The sequence below is a fragment of the Lissotriton helveticus genome, chromosome 5_1 (genome assembly GCF_964261635.1).
Source record: "Lissotriton helveticus chromosome 5_1, aLisHel1.1, whole genome shotgun sequence".
Taxonomy (NCBI): Eukaryota; Metazoa; Chordata; class Amphibia; order Caudata; family Salamandridae; genus Lissotriton; species Lissotriton helveticus.
In genome coordinates, this window is record NC_136065.1 from 1,722,318,384 (window position 1) to 1,722,342,591 (window position 24,208).

Below are 24,208 nucleotides of genomic sequence, written 5' to 3' on the forward strand. Positions count from 1 at the left end.
CCCACAGAAAGTCATTTCTCTGATGAGGCCCGCGTTGGCTGCGCCATTTGTAGTACTGAGATTTTTGTTCTCAGGGAATACTTACTAATATAACAAAGAACTTGGCACAGAAGCTGTAATATGAAAAAGACATCTTTATTATACTTAACATAGTGAGGCCACGTCCCACAGAAGCTGTAGCAACTGAATGAGGTAGTCTGAGGAACACAGAGGACAGAGGCCTTTTATATGTTTTTAGTGTTACATGGCTCAGTACAAAAAGTAAGGGGCAGTCCTAGCTTTTGCAAGCATGCAAAACCCAACATTCCTTCTTACACAAGCTGCACAAACCCAAAAAAAAACCCGGCACATCCCCATCGTAAACAGGCCATAAAGAAAGGAGCAGAGACAGGTGTGAGTAAGATAAGACATAGTTGTGTGCAATAAAGGTTTATGATCTCCTGTGCCTTGATGCTTAATCTTGATCAGCTACTGGGAAAGGAACTGGTCGAACAGGTTTGGCTTCGGGCAGTGGAGTCAGCTTGCCCAGGTCACAGAGAAGTCAGCTGAAGGTGTACGTGTCCTTAAGACTCGCTTGGCCTTAATCATCAGCCTATGTGAGGGCAACTCTAAAATGGCTGCCATGTACAAAATGGAACCCGAGGGTTCAGGACGGAATCCCTGATTTAATGGTGATCTCGCCACTCAAACGTGACGAAAATACATGCACACCTTACTTTCGTTATTTTCGGTCTGATGTTACCAAAATCGTCATAATTCGACGATTTAAATAACATGGATGCAGAATTTTCAGTACCACAGTTAAGCAGAAAAAGACTTTGCTGTTTGCTGTGTCCCTTGAATGAAGAAGATCTCCAAGGGCTTGAATTGAGCTTGCCGTCTGTTCTGAAGTCTCAGGGGCACAAACACTTCACCACCAGCTCCCTGAACTTCCATGCTGGGAGTTCTGACCTGCTAAGAGGTGCCTGCCTTTGTTTTGGACCACTGGCGGCTGTTTGCCACTGAGAGCTGGGAAAAGTATTGCAACTTCGAGAAGAGAGGAGCATTCACATCTGTTTCCGATGCATCGCTGAAGATATCGTCGCATCACCTGCCCACATCTCGAGGAATCGCCACATGTCGCATCGAGTGCACTGATCTCCGAAGTCCAAGATCACTGCACTGATTTCAATGTAAGGCCTGCTGTGCAGCTGCAAGAATTCCCGCATCATTCCGGATGGTCACATCACATCAAGGTGACAAGTTTGGTCATGTTTTAGTTTAGATAAAGATTACTTATTTTTCTAAACCAGTGTGGTGTCCATTTGTAGTGTTTTCACTGTAGTACTGTATGTGTTCACAAATGCTTTACACTCTGCCTCTGACAAAAGCCTGTCTGCTCATGCCAAGCTACCAATGGGGTGAGCAGGGGTCATTGTAGAAGTGTACCCCACTTACCATGACTAGAATCAAGGGTCCCTATTTGGACAAAGGTTCCTACCCCTGCCAACTAGAGAACCCTATTTCTAACGTCGGTGGTCAGCAGTGAGGATCTGGACATGCATTTGTGTCTTACATATAGTGATTGATGTACACTACTAGTATAGTGCAGACCATTATGCAACCACATACTGTTTTTTTCTGTTTTTTGCTGTCCTCCGGAAGGTATTTTTGATACTGAGACTCTGGTTAGTTGTTGCATCTGTGAAGTCTTGACAAGATGGAACATGTTCATGTGTACGATGAGGGAGCTACATGTGTTCAGCAAGGAAAGGGGGCTGTCTGTGAAGAGAAGGTCCAGGAAGGATCTAGAGACAGCTCTATTTCAGTATGAACTACCACACTCAAGGCTAACATTACCCAATGAGTCTGAGGAGGAGAAATTCTCTGAAAGTGCGGGAGAAAAAGAGAAAGCTGAAGGGCATCTGGCTTGTGGCAGATGCTGAGGAGCTCAAGAGGACGAGACCAAGAGGACTTTAACCCGAAAAAATTAAATGTGTGTAGCTCAGGAAGTAAGCTTTGCTGGGCTGGATGTAGAGTCCAGCTCAGATGGTGGCAGCCAAAATGTGTTATCTAGTGCTGAGGGAGCAATATACACACCCAGAGATGTTGCGCTTGACTTGAAGGAGTGGGTTAACATGCACCAGGGGGTTCAAGGATATGCAGTAGCTCCAGTGGTGCGCAGTGTCCCTGATGTGGATTGGGGATCTGGCACAGGGGTTCATAGTCCTAGTGGTGGGCGCGACACTCTACTGACTCTAGATGAGAGGTGCAGGGAGAGGGGTTCCCTCATGTGAGTGTGGAGACCGCCCAGAAGAGTTTGGGTTGAGTGACGGAGACAGTCAAACACCGTCTTGTCAATCTCAGGAGAGTGGTGTGGGGTACATTTGCAAAGCACTGAATGGTGCGGCAAAGGGTAGCTTGGTTAACAGCTGTATGAGGCTGTATGATTTAATTGGTGGAGAGCATATTTTAAGTACCTGGTTTCCAGAGCTATGCCAACACCTGGTGGAGTGTGAGTTCTCTGACCCCAGGGAGTTCACGCTGGAGGCAGACCTTTTGGTGGATTCCAGAGGGTCTGAAAAAGTATCAGGGGGTGATCTTGAAGGAAGTGGCTCAGGTTTTCCCCAATCGAGTGTGGTAGGGGAAGGTTGTGGTGGCCCAGATAGGTCCCAGAGTAATGGGATGGGTGTAGGGTCCCATGTCCTGCCTCAGAGGAGAAGAAGTGGGAGGGGCCTGTGTCCTGAGGTACCCGAAACCCAGTCTCAAGGCCTGGTTGGTTCCATAAGGGAACACCAGGAGGAGGGCCTGGTCTCTACCAGCAGGCCATTCCCTGAAGGTGATCCAAAGGTGTCAGCTGAGCTGGGGGAGAATAGCTCTGGTGTCTGGCAGCACCTATCCACTTGGTAGAGGGCATGAGCCAGAGAGAGTGGTGAGGGGGGACACATTCACAAGTGGAAGGACCAGTGGGTCTGGAGTTGCAAGCTCTGAGGTCAGAGCACCCCAGGACTGTGGAGTCTTCATGCTCTGTCAGGTGGAAAGGAGGTTGGATACCTTGCACCAGGCAGGCTCTTACACAACTCCAGGGGAGTGTGTTTCCCATGGGAGGGGGTTGGTGTACTCCCCCAGATGTCTTGGGTTGCCAGGTACAGTTCCAGGCTAATGGTACAGAACCTGGCTTGGAGGACCAGGTTCAGGGTGTCCCCCCTACCTGGAGGAAGGGGCGACTGCTAACAGTGCCCCTACCATTTTGTCTTCTGGGTGTACCACTTGAGATGGGAGGGTCCAAGGCCCCAGTAGGGGAGGTGGGGAGAGGGCAGCCTCAACTCTGACCCCTGCCCAGTCTAAGGGTACAGACCCTAGGTTGGGATCCCAGTTGCAGGATAGAACCCCTGAACTGTTGGCAGAATTGTGCACGACACCTGCCACAGGTGCCATGACTATTTGGGAAGGGGCACTGCTCCAGGTGGGAGGGTACAGTTCCCCATGGAGAAGGACTGGGTGTGGGAGAGCCCACCCCAGTACCCTGTCCAGTCTCAGGGTACATGCCTGGAGCTGGAGGGTAAGTGTCAGGATGTCATCCCTGAACTGACAGGAGGGAGAGTAGACAAAGGGTACCAGGTGCCTGTGGCTACTGCCCCCCACTCTCTGACACTACAGAAGTTAGAGAAGCATGAATGGCCTGGCTCTCATCACTGACAGCTGTCAGTGGCCACTGTGACTTGCTGTCCTGGTGGACTGCGTTGCCCCTGGGAGGGGGACAGGGGTCACACCCCGGGTGGACTAAGCCACACCACTGTGATGGCTATGTGGGTACTGTCTGCCTGTTGACACACACCTGTGAGCAAGCAGCTAAGGTTAGGTGCTGCACAGATCGTGTCCACAGTGAAGGAGAGGGGTTCCCCATGGGTTTGCTTAGTGGGCCCGAGAGTATGGACAGAGGGATCCAACTGGGTCCAGAAAGGCATAGAACCAGAACGTGCCCCCACTGTTGTGGGCCAGGTGTAGGTTCTATCACCTCAACCAGGGAAGCCCATCAATGAATTGATTAGTCTACCCTGGATTTGGGCTGGAAGGGGGTTTATTAGAGCTGGCTATTTAAGCGGGTTTATCCTTACACTTTTTGCTTTTTCGCCTTTTGTTTCAGACATGGTTTTTGTTGGTATTAGGACTCTGGGCACTTTGCCACTGCTATTCAGTGTTAAAGTGCATATGCTCTCCCTTTAAATTGCTGTTATGCATTGGTGATTCCATGATTGGCATATTTGATTTAGTAGTCAGTCCCTAGTACAGTGCACCATGGGTGTCCAGGGCCTTTAAATCAAATGCTGATAGTGGACACACACCACTGATTGTGCCACCCACATATGCAGCCTGTAAATGTACTACTGCCTTGTCGACGTGGCAAGTGCACCCACTTGCCAGGCCCTAACCTTCACTTTTCTTACATGTTCTGATGAGTCGGGGCTGGGCTGAACAAACCTCAGATGCATTTTGAGTAGGGGAGGAGATTTAATTTCACCTGAATGGGCCTAGTCTGCCTTCCACAATGCTGTCTCCGCGTCCTATCAGGAAGCTGCACCACAGAGGACAGAACTGGTTTTGACCGAGCACAGGGCTTCTCTGCCACCAGAGAACAAAGGATTTTTTTGTATGAATACTGGAGCCCAGACCCCAGAACTTTAGATCATTTCTGGGAATTAAGAGGAACCTTTGCCAAGGAGAAGAACCAGAGTAGCTGAGGAGGAATATTGTCCCTGTTGTGTCGCCGCTGTCTGGGGTTGGCCTGCAGTGGCTTCTTGCTGCCAGGGAAAGGAGAAAAGGACTTTGCTCTTTGCTGTGTCCCCTGAATGAAGAAGATCTCCAAGGGCTTGAGTTGAGCTTGCCTCCTGTTCTGAAGTCTAAGGGACACAAACACTTCACCACCTGCTCCCCTGAACTTCCTTTCTGGGAGTTCTAACCTGTAAAGAGGTGCCTGCTGTTGTTTTGGACCTCTGGAAGCTGTCTGCTGCTGGAAGCTAGAGAAATCGCTGTTGCGCCTGCCCGTGGCTCGAGGAATCGCCGCCCACTGCCACACATTGCATTGAGTGCACTGATCTATGATGTCCAAGATCACTGATCCGATTTTGACGCAAGGCCTGCTGTGTGGCTGCAAGAATCCACACATCATTCCGGATCGTTACATTGCAGCGAGGCGCCAAGTTTGTTGCATTGTTGGGGGACTCTGTAAGAAACCGACGCATCACCACCACACGCTGTGAGAAACTGATGCATCACCTGCCCTTTGGTAAGGAACCAACGCATCACCTCGTCTGCGCTGCACTATGGAACCAACACATCACCTTCCCTGCGGCCCATTTTGTTTGTTTGCATGACGCATCCAAGGAACTTTGTAAGGAAAGTGTTGCATCTGCAATTTGCTTTGAACTGAACTATTTCTACCACCTGAAAGTCATATTTGTATAACTGTATTGTTTATTTTTGTTGTTTAGTCTTGTTTTGGTTTAGATAGAGATTACTTATTTTTCCAAACAGGTGTGGTATCCACTTGTAATGTTTTCACTGTAGTACTGTATGTGTTCACAAATGCTTTACACACTGGCTCTGAGATAAGTCTGTCTGCTCGTGCCGAGCTACCAAGGGGGTGAGCAAGCATTATTTTGGAAGTGCATCCCCCTTACCCTCCCTATTTGGACAAAGGTGCCTACCTCTGCTAACTAGAGACCCCCATTTCTAACAGAAGCCATTTACTCATTGCCTGTTGTTTGAGAGACACAGGGAAATGTTGGGATATTGTCAATCGCCCATTGTTTCCTGATGGTTCTTCATCTAAAATTGACTTCTTGATGCCAGGGGAGGGACAGTCTGGGCCTCACATTTTTCACACATCTTCAACAAGGTGATTTACTTAGAGAAAAGGGACATCGACTCGATTAAAGACATGGAACAGGCCCCCCAGTTCATTCCTTCCATCTCAGTGAAGGAGGTGGACGTAGCTATTAAGCAGAGCATATGTGGCAAAGCGCCTGGGCCGGACGGAGTCCCTCTTGATCTTTTTAAAATGAATCATGCTGTATGGGCACCAATGCTCACTAACATTTTTCGGCCATTGTTTTCGGCCCATTTCCCACATCCTGGGAAGAGGATACCATGTTCTCAATCTTCAAAAAAACTGACAGAAATTACCTGGTATGCTATAGGGCGATGTCTTTAGTCGATGCAACAGCCAAGGTCCTGAGCTGGGTGCTCCTAGCATGGTTGGAAGGGTGAGCCTGTGAAAACAATGCACTCTTGAATACCCAATACGGCTTCAGTCAAGCAATGCGGACGGTTGAGCAGTGCCTCAATCTCGCGTTAAAGTTTACTAAGTACACCAAGTCCATGAAGTGCTCATAACATCTGCCCTTCATTGAATTGTCGAGTGATTTTGACACTTATAATTGTGACAAATTATGGAACGTGATGGGGATATGGTTTTGGAGGAACTCCTGGTTATTCACCTCTGAAAACTACATTGCAATACCATTGTCAGAATACGTTATGGCCCCGAAGTGGACAGCACACACTCAATAGCTTCAACTGAGAGAGTCTGCCCGGGATACATCTTGGCTCCTTTCCTGCTTCTTGGCTTTACAAATGGACTGGAGGCATACTTGCTGCAAAAAAAATAGATTACCTGAGAATGGGCAACAATTTTATTCCCAAACTTCATGCCGAAAATGCTGTCCTTCGCGCAAGGACTGCCAACAGTCTGCCGAAAGCTCTCAATGCCTTTGCTGAATTTATGTCTTCTTTGGACCTGAAAGTAAACTACAAGAAATTCTATATATTGGTCTGCGGCCTCAAAACAACTAGATCGAAACGCTTGTGTATGCAAGGTAATCTTGCTGAGAAAGTACAAAGCTATTGCTACTTGGTGATCCTTTTTAACACTAAATTAACGTGTGACCCTCTTCTAACATAAAGGGCAGGACAAACAAATAGTGCAGTCAAAGCAGTCAAGTGCAGTCAAAGCACTCTTTGGTTTTTCAGCCAAATTAGGCCAGAAGCCTTTCAGGGAAATGATAACCCTGTAAAAAGTAAATGTCTCTAAATTACTACTTATGGGGCTGAAGGCTGGGGCTACAATTGTTCCAAACCCCAGTTCGTTGCGAACAGTTTTTTTTAGATGGCTCCAGATGGCTCCCAAACGCACCCCAACCTCCTTCTGTCATTCTGAAGTGGGTTTAAAATATATTGAAAATTACCCCCCCCCCCTCCAATATGGACAACATCCAAATTTGAATTTTAGAAATCCATCCCTTTGGACTGGCTGACTCTGTGTAATGCTGAAAAAATCCCCTGGCTCTATGTTAAATGCACTTTTGGTGAGCTGAGCCTCATTTAGTTTTTTGACAACCAGCCAATAACGCGCCTTTAGCTAAAGATCAAAATAATGTAGCATACACAGAAAGGGTGTAAGCACCAGAGCCCACCCACTCAGCAATATTCCGTGGGTACTTTTAATGATACTTCCTTCTAGCCAAGAGACACAATTTTACTTATCTTTTATCCAAAACTCACAGTATAGATTAAATTTGACCAAGTTTTGCTTGGGCACCATACATTTTCCGGTGGCTTGTCCAACTCAAGGGGGATAGATGGAAATCCTTCCATTATGCCATTGTAATACTACTTCGAATCAATCCACGTTGCACTTTTTACTTTTCTGTGCACTTTATAGAACCCTAAGAATAAAGGGGCATATTAGCAACAAATAGCAATAAATATCGCTAGATGTGCTTAGCGCTTTTTTTTTTATCGCCGGATATTATCGCAGAGATAACGTGCTATTTGCAACGTTTATCTCCAAAACGATCAAATATCTGGCGATAGCGGCTCAATGCGTGAATATTGCTGGAAATCCAGCAATATTCAGGCATCATCGCTAATGGGGATTCACTTGCGTTTGCCAGTTGCTGCTGGGAGCCGGATTTTAAACTCTCATACTTTTACCTTCAAACTTTGAAAAACCACGCCTTGCCGGACCCGCTCCGCGGGTCCCGCTGCGCCTTCCTGGACTCTGGGGCAGAGAGGTCAGAGTGACTAACACCGTCTTGAGGCACTGGCAGGGCTGCGAGCAGTACTGCAGGGACTCAATATCCCAGGAGTCCCTGCCTGTCACACCTGTGGCTGCTCTCCCTGCCGGCAACGCCCCCGCCCCTTTATCATCGCGTTGGAGGAATTGTGCCGTGGGATTCACTTGCGTTTGCCAGTTGCTGCTGGGAGCCGGATTTTAAACTCTCATACTTTTACCTTCAAACTTTGAAAACCCACGCCTTGCCGGACCCGCTCCGCGGGTCCCGCTGCGCCTTCCTGGACTCTGGGGCACAGAGGTCAGAGTGACTAACACCGTCTTGAAGCACCGGCAGGGCTGCGAGCAGTACTGCAGGGACTCAATATCCCAGGAGTCCCTGCCTGTCACACCTGTGGCTGCTCTCCCTGCCGGCAACGCCCCCGCCCCTTTATCATCGCGTTGGAGGAATTGTGCCGTGGGATTCACTTGCGTTTGCCAGTTGCTGCTGGGAGCCGGATTTTAAACTCTCATACTTTTACCTTCAAACTTTGAAAACCCACGCCTTGCCGGACACGCTCCGCGGGTCCCGCTGCGCCTTCCTGGACTCTGGGGCAGAGAAGTCAGAGTGACTAACACCGTCTTGAGGCACCGGCAGGGCTGCGAGCAGTACTGCAGGGACTCAATACTCAATATCCCAGGAGTCCCTGCCTGTCACACCTGTGGCTGCTCTCCCTGCCGGCAACGCCCCCGCCCCTAGCTCTATATCAGAGCTGGTGGTTTACGCTGCGCGGTAGCGCGCGGGGCTAAGCCCGGGCAAAGGGCGGGCCCTCTGTGGCCCTCCGAGGCCTGGAGAGTCTGGTCTGGGCCACACCCTTTGGCAGTGCTAATTTCGTCCGGGGGGTGTCATTAGCGGGACAATTATTACCGTAAGCTCCCTTTTTATATTTTGTCGTGGGTAATCTGCATATGGTAACAATTGATTTTAGTATTTATTAACCAGATATGTCTAACCCACCAGCGGAAATATGTACTCGGGAAACTCGCAGCAAGTCAAAACTTACTGGTTCTTTAGATAATTTTATTGTACGCACTAATCAATTAATTGATCAAGGTATCGTCCTTATGGAAAGGAGGGTATCCCAGGACCTCGCTAATGTGAGAAGGTCCTCTCTGGGAATTATCTCATTAGCACGTACCCCCTCCAAAAACTTTTCCAATCAGAATTCTAATTCCATTCTCCCTCCACCCATCTGCCCTCCTACTAACGATAATCAGGCAGTTTTATCTACTCCTCATATTCTGACCCCCTTGATGGGTGTTCCCCCTGCCAAGTCTCCGGAGGTAGGCATTGCCCATCAGGATGTCTCATTATTTCTGAGGGGTGTAAGGGAGGGTGCTGTTCCCAAAAATTCTAATCCTCTTAGTATGAATACAGGGGTTACCCCATTGGGTGCTGATGTTGCAGGAGGTCCTATAGAAATTGTCAATATCATTACTGACACTCAGGATGGATGTGATAGCGTGGCTACTCCAGCCCAGGGTATTGTTAGTCAAGAGGTTCCACCTGGTCCCCACTTTTTTCCATTGGGTATTCCCGATAATTCAGATCCTAACATTAGTCTAGCAAGCCTTTTAGAGTCTAGTTCCTTGGATGAGACCGCAGAAGGCTTAGAAGATACAAAAGGTATATTTATGAGTGCCTTGGAAAAGTTAATCAAATCTCTACTTGCCCCCTTGGAATCTAGACTACAAGGGATCGAATTACATTTAAAGGCCATATATGAAGAAGGGAAAACCATACCCTGTTTACCTGACCACGCAGTCACGAATACTCCGGTACCTTCTAGCATTAAACCAGCAGTACCAAAGCAAATAACAGGGGGGGCTGTAATCTCCAAAACCCTACCAACTTTAACATCAATTGCTAAGAGTAGTAACAGAAACTCGCACACTCTAACGCCCAACGCTCCAAAAAAAACCAGAGCTCTGACAAACCCCTAATCCCTGTATCTAAACCACCGCTTCACAACCCAGCAAAATCCAAGTCTCGCCACAACATCAATTTACCACCTGATGTTTGCCCTTATGTAATAGTGTTAACAGGCGTTCCTGAACTAGCCCCTTCAACACCTGAATCCTTTTGGGCTCTCAAGAACAAAGTCTGTCACTGGTTAGATCAAAATTACCCTCCACCTCTAGATATTAATAGCAAAATACTTATGGTTGAGAGGGCACCGTGGGTAGGCGAGAACAAAAAAAACATATAGGGGGATTGTGTTGTTGTGTCCTTTGAGGACTCGGATGTGGTGGAATTTATCTCTGCAGGACCCCCGCGTACTAGTAACTCTTCAATCTCAGTCAAACCCGTATCCTATTTCTACATGATCTCAGACTATCGTGGTAATAGGTGGAGTTGGCTGAGAGGTCCTAAACACACTAGAAGAGGAACAAAAGGAGATTACCTGCAAGAACATAATCCAATCCAGGGGTACGGGAGAAATCCAACATATCCTACTAGGGAAAGCCATTTCCATGATACCAACCAGCCAACTGGGACCTGGGCTGGAAATCACAAACACAACACCATGAGCCAGTGGGACAATGGTATCAATGAGGGGTGGAGTGTGGTTTCAAGAAGTTCAGGTAGACCTCCGTACATTCCCAAGCCCGCAAATAGAGCTTGGTCAGGCCCCCAATTCAATCCCTGGTCTATACCGTGTTATAACCGCTATAGCGGGCTGGAAAACGTAGATTGACTTTTAGCTACTTCTGTTAGAGAAGAAACAAAGGATAATATAGATGTACCCAGACTGGAAGTCTCTTTGACAGGAGTGACTCAAGTCCACTTAAAATCCCATAATCCTGGGCCTATATCCAAGTTTCCCGTATCTCATAACTCAAATAAAATCGGAGAAATAACAAGGGTGGAAAAGACAGAATATTTGGCGACTAAAGTAGGTAGTGTTGGGCAGGATGAGTTATCTCTTGAAGTAGGTGGTCTTAGTAGCACTGAAACGGAATTAGCTCCTTCTCATTTATTAACGGTCCCGACCATAGACAGCCCCCCTATAAATATCCTGTCCTGGAACATAGCAGGGCTAAAAAAAAAACTTGAAATCCCAGATTGGAACAACTTTATTGATCCATTCGATATATGCATGTTCCAGGAAACGTGGTGTCTGTCTCCTCAGTACAAAAATGGGTACTCCACGTATTATGTCCCGGCTGTCTCCTCAGGGAAAGGTCGCCCATCTGGTGGACTTCATATATGGGTGAAAGTCAATCTCAACTTAGCTGTTAATGTGTATAGTGTTCCCTCAGATGACTTACTGCACATCTCTTTGAAAAGTCCAAAAGGGGGCAAAATACATATTTTCTGCATCTATGCTAGGGGATCGCAGGGCTGCCAAACTTCGCCAACAATTGAGTTGTTGGATTCTAAGTTATTAGAATTAGCCCCGGGATCAAAAATCCTGGTGGGTGGCGACTTTAATTGTACTTTCGAACCTCTGGATGATGAGGATATTATGGGCTGGACAGCGGAGGATTGGAAGTACTCCGTTCCCACCTTAGATCTAGCACCCATCAAGAAATGGTATCCTAGAGTAATACAGCTGAACGCCCTAGCCTTGGCCCACAAACTAAGAGCCCTAAACGGCCGGACCATCTCTGATCGCAATGGGGCAATGACATATAACAGGATAGTCTCCCCATCGCGAATTGATTTTATCTTCTTAGACCTTTATTCCTGGTCCAACCTTGTAGACATGGAGATTAGACAAACTGTGGACAGTGATCACAATCCGCTATGTATGTCAATTAAATGGCCCAACGAACGAAGCGAGTCTCCAGACTCGAAATTAATTACTAAGGAGGCCATTCCAACCAATTGTAATAGGAAATTGAGATGGGAGGTGATCAAGCTTGAAGATGAGGTGCTCCTACATATTAGGGACTTAGTTAAAATGGTATCTTCCACTATGTTAGATTTAAAGATGGATCTGGCTACCTTTAACACTTATGGCCCACTATTTTTAACTCACTATCACAACCTTGTAGTCAAAATAGGCAAGGTCTTTCTAAAAACCACCAAGGGAGATCCACCTGCAGAGAAGCATTTAAAAACAAACCTTTGGTACACCGCTGACTGCAAGGAAAAGAGAAAGGCAATCACACGGGCATTAAAGCTAAATGATTCCAGAGCTGTAAGAATGGCTAGTGGAGACTATAGGAAAACTTTGATACTTTCAAAAAAAAACTGGGAGGAAGATCATTGGCAGAAACTTAAAATAGCAGCATGGGATAAAAATTCTGTCTCCTTTTGGAAACTGATTAATATTTTAGATCGAAGAGGAGCTGACCCAATTTTAAATCACATAAGTTCCCAGCAATGGCACGCTCACTTTTTAAAGCTATATTGCGTAGATGAGACTCAAGCTCATCTAGCTCCAGAAATACTTCCGGCCTTAAGAATAGAATCACCGACAGAGATAGTCCCTTTTGAGGTAACAGAGGTTAAAGATGCTATCTCTAAAATCCGGCCTGGTAAAGCACCCGGCCCAGACGGTCTGCCGGGTGACTTGTTAGCTCATGACCCTTTGGTCTGGGCGACTTTTATAGCTAGCTTAATGAATTTAATTCAACAGGGCTTTCCCGTCCCAGACTCCTGGAAAGGGGCTGAGGTAATCACAATTTACAAAAAAGGCGATAGAGAGGACCCTGCCAACTATAGACCAATTAGTTTAATCGATACCATACAAAAGGTGGTTGGCAGGGTCATTGTAAATAGAATTGAGACCTGGCTTATGGAAGAAGAGGTATTAACCCATTTCCAGGCAGGGTTTAGACAGAATGTGGGCGCAATAGACCAGGTGTTTCGGTTTTGCGCGGTCTATTGGAAGTCAGTATCCATTTACAAAGGCAGCCTGTATCTGGCTTTTATTGATCTTAAAACCGCATTCGATGTCATTCCCCGCCCCAAACTGTGGGAAGTTTTATTGGAAATGGGCTTTCCTAACTATCTTCTGCAATTTATTATCAAGCTCCATGAGGACAATTTTGCGAAGATACGTTGGGGAAGCCAAGGGCAACTGACAGAGAGGGTACCAGTCAATAGAGGAGTGCGGCAGGGATGTGTGATGGCACCAACGCTGTTCTCCCTCTTTATAAATGGGGTGGTAGACCATTTGAGGGAGGACCCCGCGGATGTGCCCATCCTTGCCGGTGGGAAGACCCCCACACTCCTCTTTGCTGACGATACCCTCCTGATGTCCAAGACCCCGTCAGGCCTCCAGAAACTGTTAGACCGCTTTTCGTTTTTTTGTAGTAAGCGGGGCTTAACAATAAACACCACGAAAACAAAGCTAATGGTCTTCTCGTTAAAAAAGAAGTCCAGGAATGTAAATGTTTCACTCTTCGGGTCCCCGCTTGAGGTGGTAAATGAATTTGACTACCTGGGTGTTAGACTGTCTAATAATATGTCCTGGGGTCCGCACATATCCAAAATGATACTTAATCTTAAAAGGGTCTCTGGTGCTATAATTAAAAATCAGCGCCAATCCATTAGTAGACCAATCGCTCCAGCCATTTCAGTCTATGAGGGGAAGGCGGTAGCATCGGCAGTCTATGGCTCGGAAATTTGGGGCGCAGAAAGCACTAGAGCCCTGACAGTCATAGAGAACAAGTTTATCCGAGAACTGGTCTCACTTCCCATGTCAACTCCTTTGCTGCCACTATTTTTTGACATGGGTATGAAATGTATAGCTGACAAAGTCTATCTTAGACCCCTATTATTCTGGGTGTGACTCCGAAGGACGGAAGAATTGAAAGACTATGCCCGAGTCCTGGACGAGCTAATCATTCTTAATGTGAATAATAAAATAAAGTGGCTTAATAACCTCAAGCTTTTGGTACACTCATTAGGTCTGGGGGCATCCTGGGCCTCACAATGCCCTCCCACTAAACAAGAAGTAAAAAAGTTATATTGGGAATGGGTAGACTCCAAGATACATGCTAACCCAAATCTTGGCTCCCTGACCATCAAGTTCCTAGAACACAAAGTAGGGCGCAAAATCGAACCCTTCTTGGATTTCATCCAATCACCTAGAGATAGGACTTTGTTCTTGAAATTTAGACATGGAACTCTACCTGTCAAAGAAATAACGGCAGGATGGAAAAGCATGGTGGGGAAAGATCCAAACTGCCCAGGCTGTAGCTGCCCGAAAGAATCCTTGGGGCATTTTTTATTTGCATGTTCAGCCTATAAGCATGTTAGGAATAAATGGCTAAAACCAATATGTAGATCCATGGGCGTGAATGATCATAAATCTGCCTTGCGTATTATGTTAACCAACACAGCTTCATTGTATATTGTCTGTGGGGTCTCAAAATACCTTGCGGGTGCTTGGTTTATTCGCTCAAAATTGCTAAGTGACACGGTAAACCCGCTCGAATCGAATAGCTAGTTATATCTACTTACTTTTTAAGTTCTAAATTTATCCATCTTGTTGTAACATTTGGGACGGACTGCTTTTATGTATTTTATGTATGTCTATGAGTTTGTATGTCTGTTCTTTTATGACGATTTTTTGTCGAATAAAGTATTACAACAACAAAGCTAATGGGGACTTAACCTGAATATCCACCTCCCATTGGATATACAGGTTAAGAAGTGGTCTGAGCAGGCATTAGGTTTTGATGATAATCGCGCTTAGCGCGAGTTTTTTTATCGCTTCGCCTGACTTGCTAATATGCGATAGCTGTGTTAGTGACTGCTTTCAGTCGCTAACAGGTTGGGTACGCCCACTTTAGATGTCATTAGCGATAAATATCGCTGACATCCAAAGCGGGCCCCAAACCTATAGCTATCGCCTACAAGCAGTGGTCGAAGTGGGGAAAAAAAAGTAGGGAAACTGTGGGCGGAGAATCAGAGGGCGGGAATAACCTGAGCATTGGATCAGTGGGCGGAGTTAGAGGTGTGGCCTGGATGCGCAAAACATCCCAATCTTTAGTATTTGTGTGGCATTTCACTGACCAGTTACAGCTTATTATGTTATGTAATTCAACCAATGGATACACATGATTATTTAACGATTAATATGAGCTATTGACATTAGAAACATATTCCACTTTGTGAATTTATTTTCATCACAGAATGTCGCAAAAATTCTTAAAAGCGGAAGCACGAGCCATTTGTTTCCGAGCCATGGAGTTGCTGTCGTCAGCAATACACACAGAGACAATCAATTTTACGTGTGTAAATGAGTGTATAGGAAATGTTACATAAGACAAAGGACTACAAGGTGTAGGAGTCACATGATGACCATACTGGTAGACAGTATAGTTTAATAGTGATTGGCCTGGAGAAACACAAACTCAGAATTTAAAACTTAATACCATGATTGGGGGTTCTCTTTAAAAATCATTATTGATTTGTATAAAAAATAACACTTTTTGCAACATTAGGATAATCAAAGGCTTAGGGAAAAAACCATAACGCTCTAGTCTATACCTTGCAGTTTGTATGCAGCTCTTAGATGAAAGTTAATAGCTCACTGTTCTTTGTTAGGATTTTAACTTATAAACTGCAAGTAGCAAAAGGATCTCACTGACAAAAGCAGTAACCCACTGACCTATTTACAATATATGCACTTTGTGATGGGCCTGGTACATTTTCTTTGCAGCAGGCACATTAACCCTCTTTTATCTTTCCATGAGTCAAAACTTCTACTAGACAAATCTCCGATCTCGCTCTAGGAAGAAGTTTATTCATCAGAGTTATCATGACATTTTTATTATTTCCGAAAATAGCTGGCGGCCAGGAAGGAGGCAGCAAGTGCTTTTAAAACCATAATATATGACGCCCCCACTCAAAGTCAGCACCTGCTGCGGTCACACCAGGTGCACCGCCCTAGAGCCAGCTCTTCTCAGGGGCCCTGTGACCTCAGTGACAGAGTCACTGTTGCTCTAGGGTCCGCTACTTCGTAGGCCTGCCCGCAAGACTGGAGGTGAACTTCAGTATGGATTGTGGTGGGCAAGCCTTCAAGGTGAACCCAAACTTGCCACTGCTAGGGTCCACCTGCTGGTGCTAACACACCAGGGATTTTCTGGTGCCTTCTAAGGTCTTACATGGGAATGTGCTCCCTCAGGAGAGTGGTCTGGGGGACTGTTCATGAAGGCTGAACCTGGTTCCCCAGTTCTAAATTTAGCAGCTCTGCCCCCAGTGCTACATCTGCTCCCTCACTGAACACCATACTGCCCCACTGAGAGAAACTCATACTGTCTTCAGCTACAATCCAATTTGACCTGCTATAAATAACTGGATGCGACTCAATTCAAATTACACACTAGGCAAGAGCAATATGCTGCCTAAAAAAAAGGTAACAACATCCTGGAAAAAGCAAACACTCATAAGTAATGAAAGATTTAATAAAGCATGTAAAATGTAAGCAGAAACATGGTGAACTTAACGCTTTTACAGTCATTATTCAGAAATCAACAAGTATTTTTGCCTGAAAAGTTAATGGCATAACTACAGGGCCCAGACAGGACCCGTTTCAATGTCCACTGCTTATATGCTTACACAACATAAGCAGTATGGTTCCAAAGGACCACATTTGTGAACACAAATCCGCCATTTCGTTTTCCAATCCACCCATCAACCAGGTATTGCAGTACCTCCAGGCAGGGCCGGTCCTAGGATTTTCGGGGCCCTGGGAAAAAGGGAATGTGGGAGGCCCCTGAAATCTACATAAGTGACAACTTCTGATCTCAGGGAAGCTGCTTTGTGCAGACTCCACTTGGGCTGCAGCTCCTCTTCTCAGCCACCCCAAGCAACTCTTGTACAGTCCATTTTAAACTGAAGGTGTGAGAATTGCTTGGGGGCTGAGTTAAACCTGTGTGGGCTAAAGTGCTGATAATGGGTGCCCTGCTGAGTCTCTGAACTGGCTGCCTGAGAGCTGTACCCTCCCTAGGCCTTCCCACACAATCCCTTAGTGGCCCCAGGAGGGGGGGGCCCTCCCATGAGCCCGTTTGTGAAGCATTTCTTTCACTCTGATCGGCAGACATACATGAGGACTAGTGGGGTGTTAATTGCCATTGTGGGGGGCCCCATCCTGGCAGGCAGAGTGCCAGGCCCTGGGCAGCTGCCCACACTGCCCAAGCCTAGCGCCGGCCCTGTCTCCAGGTAGGAGGTACTGGAGGAAAACAATGCTGTTCAAAGAAACACAAGAAAACAAAAGTAGCGCTTTACTGGCAAACTCTGTAAAGTGGCGCTAATGTGTTGGGGTTTGAAAAAAATTATCTGGCCACTTTAAGAACACTCCATCTTGCTTTATTGAATTATTTTTCATAGTTTGAACATTTTATTTCCGAGGCTGCACTTTGAAATAGAAAAATGTCAAAACGGCATTTCCAGCAAAAGTGGTTTTCTTTTTTGCATCCATTTCACAGGGCTACAAATGGACGACAGGAAGAGACGGTGAGAACCATTTCTTGATTCATGATTTTCTGTAAGTGAGAAGGAGTTAGACAGAACGAGAGAGAATAGAAGTAAGAAAGAGGGGGCAGCTGCCAGCGGCAGAGCAGAAGCGGACACCTTCCTTGTCTTGTCTGGGTAGGAAGTAAGAGACAGAGACCTTTTCCTTCTCTGCTCCCTGCCCGTCCACGAACAGAATATTTCTGACTTCCAGGGACGCATGTTCATAATAAAAAAGTAAGGGAACGGAATCTACAGAATTAAAGAAGTAGGGGCACGCCGTGCCCTGCCGTTCCCGCCCACTTCGACCACTGCCTACAAGCTGTCGCTAACTGCTGTTAGCGACAGCTTGCTAATAGGGCGATAAAAATATCGCCGCTTTTGCGGGGAAAAGTCCAGCTAAAGCGGCGATATCGCCCTTGCTAATATGCCCCAAAGTCTTTCCACCCTCTCTCTTCAGATTACATTGCCCTTGCTCACATCGAGAAGGTTTTAGATTTTTACATTCTCTTAACTCCCCTGAAATCTGTTATGCTGTTGTTAATTTTATAAGACGGGCACTTTCTATAAGTAGGTGTTATGGTTAAGTGTTCTTCATTGAGTATTGAGGAAACTGTTGTTTTATCGATGTAACGTTTTATATCACATATCAAATTATCATGATAACATCTTGTACTAATGCACTTTTACCCAATTTCCCTCTTCCTTTTTTATAAAAATCTTAAACCTTAATTTTATTTTACCCCTGTAGATCTTGATCAATTTGTTGTTCATTCGAAAAAAGCATCAGGTTGTTATATGCATCTGAGCCCCTTTAAATTTGTTACGTTTCTGTGAGCACTAAGATAAGAGGCATTGTCGGCTACGACAAGATAATTTCTAAACTGCAGTTTATGAGATGATGCTGAAATTGCTGATCCATTGATGTAGTTTTTTTCTTATATAATGTACAAAATTGTATATTTTACTTTGTGCTTTCACAAATCAAATAAAGCTTTTGTGACTGACTGACTGATTTAGTAAATCACATGGGGCCAGATGTAGGTAATTCTATTTTACCGACTCATAAATACCGAATTTTACCGATTCGGTATTTATGAATCTGTAAAATAGAAGTACCGAGATGTAGGTAAATCCAGATGTGGATTTACCGAATCTTTAAAAGTCGGTATTTACCGATTCGGTAAATACCGACCGGTAATGCTCCATTCATTCCTATGGGCTTTGAAGCCCATAGGAATGAATGGGGCATTACCGGTCGGTATTTACCGAATCGGTAAATACCGATTTTGACAAGGGTGCAGGGGGTGTCACTTTGACACCCTCTAGCACCCCCAAAAAAGGTACGGGGGCCATGTGGCAGGCATACCTGCCCTAAGGGCAGGTCTGCCTGTCATATGGCACAGGTGTGCATGCACACATGTGCATGCACACCTCAGTCGGTATTTCACCATCAAATTGAATTTGATGGTAAAATACCGATTTCTTAGGCCTTGTGGGACTCATAAGAGTCCCACCTACATATCAATTTGACCGATTCTGTAAAAATACCGGTCGGTAAATTTGCCGACCGGTATATTTACAGAATCGGTAAAATTACCGATTTGCCCAGTTTCTGTCCTCCTACATCTCGGTAGCCAAATACCGGTCGGTAACGGCCGAATTCGGCCGTTACCGACCGGTATTTGGCTACCTACATCTGGCCCTTAATCCTGTGGGAAACTTTGTTCTTGACAGGTGCTCCATCAGAAATTGGCACTACTATCATCCGTTAGGGTGCGTTATGGGCTTTATGGGGGGTGCTCTCCTCGGCTTAGTATTCGGAGGAGAGTCAGGCAAGGGTGCGCACTGGCACCCTTCATGTTCTCTTTTTATGACCGATATGGATGACTTATTCCAGGAAATGATTGCTGATTCTCCACGAGTTGAAGGAAGAGCAGTCCTTGTTCTTCTCTATGCTGATGATGCTGTCCTACAGTCAGGGACCACCAATGACCAGCAAAGGCTGATGGACCGCATTGTAGCCTTCATGGAGGGCAGGGACCTCCAAATTAATTTGAAGAAAACCCACATAATGAGCTGCGGAAAGGGAGCATGTCAATCACATACTCACCAAATCATTGGCACACCAATCAAAACGGTCACTTCCTTCTCTTCCCTGGGCCCCAACTGTATAGCACGGATGGAACTGGGCATGCACCATCTGAAAGATATCTTAGCGATTAGGCCCTTCAGCTGTGGAATTCTATTTGGAGTATCGTAGAGGCTAAGCTCACCGAAGCTATTATAAGGGATTGTCTAAGCGCACAGAGAATTCCATAGCTCGCCAGACCAACTATCATTGAGTGAACCTGATACCATAACATCCTATAGTAGTAGGGAATTAAAACATTAATTACACAAAAAAGTCTGATGCGAAGCGTGCCAATGCTAATATCAAACCATCAGTTGTCAGATACCTTGCTGTGGAACAAACAGATGGCCTCCAGAAGTACCTAACATATACATCTAACACCCAAAATTGATTTGGCTTGACACGACTAAGAACGGGTATAGTTCGTGCTTTTCGTGTGATGGAAGATCCACCCAAATAACAATGCATTTTATCTTTTTTTTTTTTGCAGAGTTTTATATAGCGCGAACTTGACCCGAACTGAATCAGGTACCAGAGGGCTTTACATACCACAAGTTACGTTACATGAGGACACGCATTCATTTTTGTTAGGCAAGGGGAGATTAAGTGCTTTGCTCAGAATCACAGGATGTTTGGCGTCGTTACCAAGACTCGAACCCAGATCCCCAGGTCCGAGGTCGAGCGCTTAGCCGTTAGGAAAACACCTCTCCCCTTTTTTTATACTAGATTCAGAAACTCCCTTTAAACCTTTGTTTTTAAAGATAAGGGTATCAGGAATCATAAATATGTTTTCATACCCATGTTCTCTGGGGGACCTTTTGATTCGTTTTAATGTGCATTCCTTTACATAGGAAGTCATATCCCTTAGAAAACATCTTCATTACCAGCATCAACCCATCTTCTGATATATTTATGGACAAACCTTTATCTACTTCCACAGGTGGTTTAATGCCTCATTGTGGGGCAACAGCTTGGTATATTAGCTATATTGGTCTATTCCCAAGAAGGCACCAACGTGATATAATGGGACTCTAGACTCATAGTGCCGTAGTGATGGCCTGAGAGAGATGTTTAGGGGGTTTGCAAATTTCTTCTATATTACCATAGTGGACCCTAGAGAGAGGCTTTTGTTTTCATAGACCTAGTGGCAAACTAGGGTTCACCTCAATATAACACCTTACTACCTCCTGTCAGGTTTTAATCAGCCCGACCTCAATGCATGAAGCTGTGCAGGCACTTTGTGATCCTCTACAGCCCTGATCCAAACGCACTGAACTGCATTTGCACTCTACAACGAACTGGCTGGCTCCATGTTTTACATATGCTAGTCTGTGCTGTCGTTTTGTTATGGCTGAAGAGCATAGGAATATATTAGGATCTGTATAATATTCAGTTTTTATTTATTTTGACTGTTTGCAGTTTGCTACCCTAGCTTACAGTCTGCCTCTTACAATTTGTATTATAGATTGACATCTTTTGCCCAAGAGTTAAAAAAAATTCTCAATGCACTGTGTCATATTTTACACTCCCTATGTCAGACGTAACACTCACATGACAAGGGCCCTTCTTATGTGGCTTGTGAACTGTTATTTGCACTTATATGATTTGATTTTAATCCGAATAAAGATCTTAAATCGAATCAAGTTAATATGTTTAAATGATGTCACCAGGAAAGATTTAGCTGAAAGATTGAACAAGCACAAATGAAGCGCTGATTAGCAGCTACTCCATTAGTGAACACACTTGCTTGTTATGGTGATTCTGCTAGAATGTGTACACTCCCTTGCACCTAATGACGTAAAAAGTAAATTTTGGTACGGGATGCATAAATATTGACATGGGATGCACAGGCATAGAGAGAGAATGTTTACCAATATGACATCTATGTTAATACTTTGAAAGTCAAGGTAGTAGAATAAGATCGACCAAAAGAGGCTACTCACTGTACTGCATTTCTTGCCGGTGATGGAGGATGAGGATCCATGTTTAGATGGCGCACTGCTGGCACTTGGTGTGGCTGGTGTGGTTGCCACGGTGGCAGAAACTGATAGTGGCCAGGATAAGGCTCGTAGTGATGATGGTACACTACATCCGTCTCCTCTTCTTCGATTTCCAAAGGCACAACATTTATCTACAAAAGGGGATCGGAAGGTGGTGATTGTGAGTAACCTTTTGTATGGTTGGTAAGCACACATTTATATTCATTTTAAATAATTTATAGCTCCTAAAAACAATAAAATGCATTAAAAGGTCTTCATTGGCAATATTGTATAGGACCAGGACACTGGCTGAGAAAAAGCTTTTGCTAGAGTAGGGCCTGATTTATTTACAGGTGGTAAATCATAATGTTAAAAAAGGCAGTGGTGAAGTAATTTTCTTCACATGCACTACAATAGGAGTACATTTCTGATGTTTATGGGGATTTCGAAAATTCTCTGCGCTTTTGGAAATCTATGCCTGTCGGTCACTTCCCGGACGTCTGTCACACTTCTGGATTAAGACACATTGCACACAAAGCAGATGATCTACCTGCTGAAGTATTATGATAATGTGCACTTGCATATTCAATTTGTTTGTAACACAGGGAAAAATATCACTTTCTGTGTGTTATATTCTTGAACATTTTAAATGTCCCTTTCCTATTGCTACTCTGGAAACCCAGCTTTTTCATTTTAGTTTGGGATTACTTTTACATGTGTTTATGGGATCACAGTTCCCTGACAAAACCTTAATGAATAGCCACAAACCTACAGAATTTTGAAAACCGTCATGAATATTTCATTTCTATAAGAGCATATTATCCAGGTGTGTGTGTGTCAGATGTAAAATTTGAATTGTGAAAGTTTTTTTGTATACAAATTTTACTCTCAGATTCTCACAAACGTTGGCTACCAGTTTAATGTTCATTAGGCTAGATGTGGGCTAAATTAAAATTTCAGGAACAAAGTCAAGAAACAGCTCTCTTTGTGACAATATGTAAAGCTTTTCCAGATCACCCACCTTTGTGGAGGCAAAATTAATTTCCCACGAAATTGATACCCTGCAGATATATGTCCTTTCCGTGATGGGTAAGGCTTCAGCCTGAAAGGCAGTAGCTGATGAAGGGAGGTGTTCTCCCCTGTAATACAGATCTGCCATTTACACCTGAGTTTCAGTGAGGGAAAAGCTATAGTCACAGCACAGAAGCCATATGAGTTTCTTTCTGAACAGATGGATTACTCAGACTGGTGCTTCCAACACTCAAAGTGTGTGAACAGTAGTGTCTGGTCTCGTGACAGAGTGGTGGGGTATGGAGTGGTGGTGACATAAGAAACAAAAAAAAATAATAACTTAACTGCTCCTCTCCGATTGTCGCTCTGCCACTCTTCTCCATCCTGCTGTGTAGATGCTGAGGTTCCCGGACTACCCAGGGTCAATCCCAGTGCTTCTCTCTCTCATTCTGGTAACAGCCTGAGAGAAGCGATGGGATTGGCCTGAGCGGGCTTGTTTCCCGCCCCAAAGGGGGCTGGGAGCCTATGCCTGCTGTTCTCTCAACCCGGAAATCAGCTGGAGTTCGTGAGATGTCAATGCACATTACGGTTTGGGCGCTCTGAAACGGCCAACCATATCGTCATCCACACCGACAGCAGTGCTGCCCACCACTCCACTTCCGTGCCTGTCATAAAATGGCCCTGCACTCAAAAACTTGGCTCTGTCCATAGGAAAACTAAAATGATAATAATACTGTTTTCCTTTCCCTCAGCTGGTCAGCAGGAGGGCAATGCTCCTCAGCCATAGCAGAGGAGCAGCCACTGCGTCTGAAGCAAAATGGTGTGGTACTCCATGAGCAGCAGATGGTAAGCGTTTGCCACTTGTAGCAGCGAGAACGTGTTTGCGCTGTCACGCTGAACGCCTTTTCTAGACTATCCTTTTTTCTGTGAGGATGACATAGTTTAAAACAGTTACATGAAGTTGCACAGTGTTTGGCTTCCAAATTTAGCACACTTCTTCAAGTAGAGTCATATCATGTCATCTAGCTAAGCTAGTCTCAAACTCATGAAATTCAGATTGTAATGAATGGTGCCTTCCTGTAAAGAGCAGGCATAAAGAAACTCTTTTGTCTTCTCTACATTCATCCAGACTACCAACATCTACTGGTTTTTCACTATGACTACACATTTTAATTTAGTGTGCATGCCCTCTGGTCTGCAGCCATTTATTCTTGCTTGCTGCAAAAACTTTAGGACTAGGCATTCCAAGAAGCGATAGGCCATTTGGGCTGCTGACTATAACTCATGAGCAATTTAGTTGTTACTCTGTGGTAAGACAGATCAACACTCTCAAAATTCGTATGGGTCTGCTTACATTGTGCTATATTTATTGAGCTAGGGAAAATGATGGAATGACAATACTGAAGTCTTTTCTATGGAGGTCAAACGTGATCTTTCTCAAGAAAGAACAGTGTGTGGCAAGCTTATGGGTTTTCAAAGCGATATGCAACGTGAATCTCAGTAGTTTAGCAATGAGGCATTGAAGGAACTGTTTTATACTGGAGGGGTGACTCTACAAAGGTTGTTTGCTGTGC

The 24,208-nt window shown here is 45.1% G+C and overlaps 1 protein-coding gene across 1 annotated transcript in view; it reads right to left on the reverse strand.

Annotated features, from left to right (window-relative positions):
* Positions 1–24,208, reverse strand: part of PRR29 (proline rich 29) — a 950,736-nt gene that overhangs the window by 103,636 nt on the left and 822,892 nt on the right. The window contains exon 4 of the mRNA XM_078644991.1: positions 21,588–21,775. Coding sequence (XP_078501117.1) covers positions 21,588–21,775 — 188 coding nt within the window. The remainder of the gene's footprint in view (positions 1–21,587; positions 21,776–24,208) is intronic.